Source organism: Protomyctophum bolini (genome assembly GCF_963924005.1).
Source record: "Protomyctophum bolini genome assembly, chromosome: 6".
In the NCBI taxonomy this organism is placed as follows: domain Eukaryota; kingdom Metazoa; phylum Chordata; class Actinopteri; order Myctophiformes; family Myctophidae; genus Protomyctophum; species Protomyctophum bolini.
Window position 1 is genome coordinate 25,953,708 of NC_137867.1, and position 4,944 is coordinate 25,958,651.

General features: G+C 40.1%; 1 protein-coding gene across 1 annotated transcript; it reads left to right on the forward strand.

The window, feature by feature from the left end:
• On the forward strand, positions 1-1,677 carry LOC308317457 (uncharacterized protein). The gene is made up of 2 exons (XM_080766461.1): positions 1-942; positions 1,320-1,677. Exons 1-2 carry the CDS (start codon positions 35-37, stop codon positions 1,573-1,575), a joined length of 1,164 nt encoding a protein of 387 aa, XP_080622587.1. The 5' UTR covers positions 1-34; the 3' UTR covers positions 1,576-1,677.
• Positions 1,678-4,944: the final 3,267 nt, after the last annotated feature.

A 4,944-nucleotide genomic window follows, 5' to 3' on the forward strand; every position in this document is an offset into this window, starting at 1 on the left:
TCCACTTCCTCCGACGCCCTCCTCCTCTCTTGACATGAATCCGTACAGAACTCCAATCATGAACTCCAGTCCCTCACCACACAATGCTGCTGCTTCTGTCTCTCCGGTCTCCTTAACCGGCCCTCCACTGTACCTCTCCCCACTTGTTAATATTAACACAAATTACCCTTACCACACCGTATCACCAACTTCAACCCCAACATCTAATGCAGTTGTCGATACCAGACATACTTTCTATACACATCCCCACCAACAAACACCTTATCAAGACTCATTTCTAGTTCAAAACCCAACCCGAGTCGCTAACTCAAACCTCTACTCTTCTCCAGCTCAAGTTGCAGTCCTAAATATCAATCGATCACTAGTCCCTGGTCCAGCTCAAGATGCAGTCCTAAATATCAACCGATCACCAGTCCCTGGTACAGCTCAAGATGCAGTCCTAAATATCAACCAATCACCAGTCCCTGGTACAGCTCGAACTCAAGACCCAGGCCTGAACCAAGCCCCTATACCAAACAGTTACATGTCCTTACTTCCTGTTTCAACCGCAGACTCCTCCCAGATGTCGGTAGTTGTCAACCAATCCCCCTCTCTCTCCCTCTCTCCAACCCTGTTTCTGCCTTCACCACAGCACTTTGAGGATCCCTGCCCTGACCTGGAGTGTGCCATCTGTTTCAGCCAGTTTAATAATGTCTTCCGCTGTCCCAAGATGCTTCAGTGTAAACACACATTCTGCCTGGAGTGTTTAGCACGTATTAACGTCAAGTCGGCACAGCCCAACAGGATCCAGTGCCCACTGTGCCGCAGTCTCACCCCCCTGCCAGTCTTGGGGTTGCCCAAGCTGACCACAGACTCTGACGTGTTGTCCTACCTACCTGCCGCCATGCACAGGGTCTACAGCATCCGTTTCAACAGGAGAAAGGGAAAGCTGAAGATCAAAAGGTCTGATTGTTAATTTCATTGAGTATAGTATCTAGAATTTAGATAATATACTCAATCGGCAATAGTTCTTGAAGAACTATTGCCGAGAGGGTCTAACCGGAAGTACAGGGGTAAAGAAGTATGTGGGCGGTACCTGTCAGCAGGGAGTGTTGGGTGGGAGAAGTGGGATGAAGGCATACAACAGCAGTGACAACACAGAAATGTGTGGGGAGTAATCAATTGACATTGACCTTCAATTACATGTGATGTTCTTTGCCATATAATTCTCATTTGGGGAGGAATGTTCTTCAGTTTCCCCAAAAATGCAATGCATTTTTATTAAGCGTGCTCATGGTGTTTTATCCTTTTCCATCAACTTTCTCTTTCTCTTCAAAAAGGGTACCTGCAGGTCACCGACCACAGGGACAAAGGTCACTGGCCTCTCTCAGGTCTGTCAGCCAGGATGTTGGGCTCCCCAGCCCTCCCCTCCCTGCTCGTGCTGGGAGGAGAGGTGAGGAGAGGGGTGTAGGAGGAGCACTGCTAAGACTAACAGCCAGGCCAGCATGCCGAGCCTTCCTCTTGACATCAGTGGTGTTTATGATGGTGATTCTGACTGGCATTGTCATCTTCCTCATTGCCTTCAAACAAAGCTGAGTGCGTATAGAGAGAATTGCATTAATTGATTTGATGTTTCATGAATGTGACAGTGAAGCATTTTGCTCTCTGGATATTATGAGTTCGTTTTAGTTTGTCATGATGGCTTAATGCACAAAAATATTAATGTTTGAATACTTGTTTATTGTATATTTATACTTATTTAACTGTCTTGACTCTTTTTAAATTTGGAGAAACTAATGTGTACCCACAAAGCACAGCCATCTCCTTATATCTTTTATTCTCCATCTTTTTAACTCTCACCCTCTTCTGTAGCCTTTTCTACACCACCACTGGGTATAGGGAGTCGGGTGACCTTTGATTCAGTTCCCCCCCCCCCCCCCTCCCCATGCAAATGAAGACTTTCTGATGCAGTAAAAATGAACTGAGGTGTGTAAGAATGCAGCCAGGACTAGCTTCATTTCAATCTGCTCATTAGTGGATTGTTTATTCAGTTCCAATATTGTCTAACGATACACTCCCAACAAAGGCTGTATGGACTTATTTTAATCACACTTTATTTTAATCTGTATGGTAGAGTATCTTCATTCAGAAAACTAGCACATAAACAATGTTTGGAGGTACAGAAGTGTACCTTCACTTCCACTGATACATTTCAACCCTGTTGGTCGGGTAGGACACCTAAGGTTTAATTAATAATGGAGCACTGAATTGGGCACAAGAAACGAGATGTGCCGTCATCTTTATTCTAACTCAGTGGTGATAACTATTGTAATTCTCTATTGGGAGAGGTATTCAAAGGACATAAGACATACAGCTTTGAGCTTTAAGGGGAAAAAAAGCTTATTGTTGGTTGAGGAATTACATTTTCTATAAACATGATGAACATTTAATTTGATCCACCTACAATGAATTTGGAAAATTAAGGCAGTATATAATAACTGCAACAGTGGAATTCGCACCACCTTTGTCAACACAGTAAAAAAACGATTCATAATGCCAGTTCTTCACTAGTAGATTATAGACTAGATTTTAGATTTTTTTTCAATGGTTTGTGTGTTCGTGCATGTGTAATTGCAATTTTCTCTCAAACTGTCATTGTTTTATAATCACCTGTTTTACCATGCATTAGGAAATAAACTTAATTTGTGTATTTATGATTGCAAGATGATTTATCAAAAGTTGCACAATCAATGAATTTCTCCTAAAAGCCTTAATTAAATTCCTCTATGAACTCCCCTAGTAGGAAACTAGCAAAAAGCAAGAATTACTGTACGTACAGTGCGTAGTATGATATGACTTTCTAAATATACAGTAGGCCTATGGCTATAAGTTTCTCTGTAAAGATGTCTTTGTGTATTAATCTTGTTTATTGATCATCTGCTGCATTGTCCTTAGGGACGATTTGGTCTAGCTGAACAGTCGGTGCATCCTTTTAGCATCCCCCCCAGCCATGCAGGGCAAGTATACATTACTGTGCATGTGATGATCATTCTGGAAAACCTGCAAAAGAAAAAATAAGTCTGCACTCTGCACACCGTTTTGAAAGCTCCCCAAAAACCTTATTTACCAAGGCGTGGTAAAAAAAAAAAAACGTTTCGGCCTCTGTGGCCTTCGTCAGATATATTGGATAGCAGCAGTACAGGTGTATGTATGTGTATATATAGATATATGAGATATATGTGGGCAGACACAAATCAATGACAAGCACTCACACCTGTGGACAATCCCTATTTGGGCTTGAACTTGGCTATGACACTCAGGACTTAGAATGAAGCCATGCACTGTCATTTGTATCTATAATAACACATTAAAAACACTTAAAGACAAGACCAACACCATCTGAATTGCCTAAAAACTTGAGAGCATTCCCAATACCATCCACCAAGTGGTGCTCTAACATTAATTCCGTGACTAGCCAAAAAGTGTCATGGAAAAGTACAGGCCTGAGTATAACTGAGTGAGACCCCATCTACAGGGAGAATAGCCACATCAACAATGATGGAATAGATGGAAAGTTTATTTTGCTTAGTTTCAATATATCCAATGGTATGACAGTCATAGCCTGGCCTGACAGCAGGACTGGTCATTAATGTATGAGTGGTCCTGTGGAAATACAGAAGGGGTCAACGTTAGTACTGGGAAGGATGTTTAGGAAGTGAGCGTGACATTTTGCTGACGTAAAACCAGGGTGTCAGTTCTTTTATTTTTTTTGTAAAGAGACAGGAAGTTAGAATCTGAGGAATATTCCATATCACTCATGCACAGACAGGCGTGCCTCAAGACCAAGGTTTGCCAAAAACCTTGAGGTTAGAAAGTTGGGATTTATCACACTGCCAGATTTTTATGTTCCCTTGTTCTGTTCAAGTGAGTATGAAGGACCCCAATGGAAACAAGCCATAGGCTTTCTTGGCTTTAAATGCTCTTAGCAGACCCTGCATTGAACTGTACTTTCCTAGTACTCAATCAAGTATTCAATCAATCAAGCCAAAATATTACAGACTTGGCGCAAGTCATTTTTTAATCATTACAGTTCACCAGTGCCTATATGTCAATTCAATTCACATCTTTGAATCCTCAACTTTTCTACATAGGAAACGTTTTAGGAGAAATTTTATTGTCTAGATAGCCCAACGTTGCAATAATACAACATATTTTAATTAATTAATTAATATATTTTTTCTTCAACGTCATCATTGATGTTCATTGCAATGCCATTGGTCATGATATTTGCATATAAAACCCCCCCCACAGAGGCTGAAATTCACACAAATTAAAAATCTCTGGACCTTTTAACAATTTTTAACCTATAGACCTTTGACCTTTAACCCTGATAAAAGTAAGTAAATAATGTGATCATTAGAATGTCTAGAACATGTTTTATTTATTATTGTAAAAGTATCCCACAAATCTCTTAGGAAATCTCTTTTTTGCAAGTAAATAGGAAGTGGATAGGAAACTTTTGTTGCTAAAGCCCTCCTAAAAATAATACTTTTTATTAATAATTTAAGAAGCACTTAAAAAGTTGATGACTTGTTTTGACTTGCATGCATCTATATTGAAGGCTAGTATTATACAATTTAGTTTCAAATGTAATATGAAATTCTGAAAAAAACAATCGCCCACCACTTCTGAGGCCCAGGCATAGTCTTTGGCCCAGGTACCCTCCAGTCCACGGTTCCTCTTTTTTCTGTCATCTATCAATGACAACAAATACACACTTAACTTCACCTTTATAAAACAATGAAAAATAACAAGGACGTTGTCACACAAAGATTGTATAGCTACAATATTGGTTCATAGAAAACTAAGAAAAGTAAGAAATTGGGAATGCTAAATAGTGTCAATATATTGTGAGAAGACTGCCATAGAATCTTGATAATGCGGTCATGGAAATAACAATTTGTT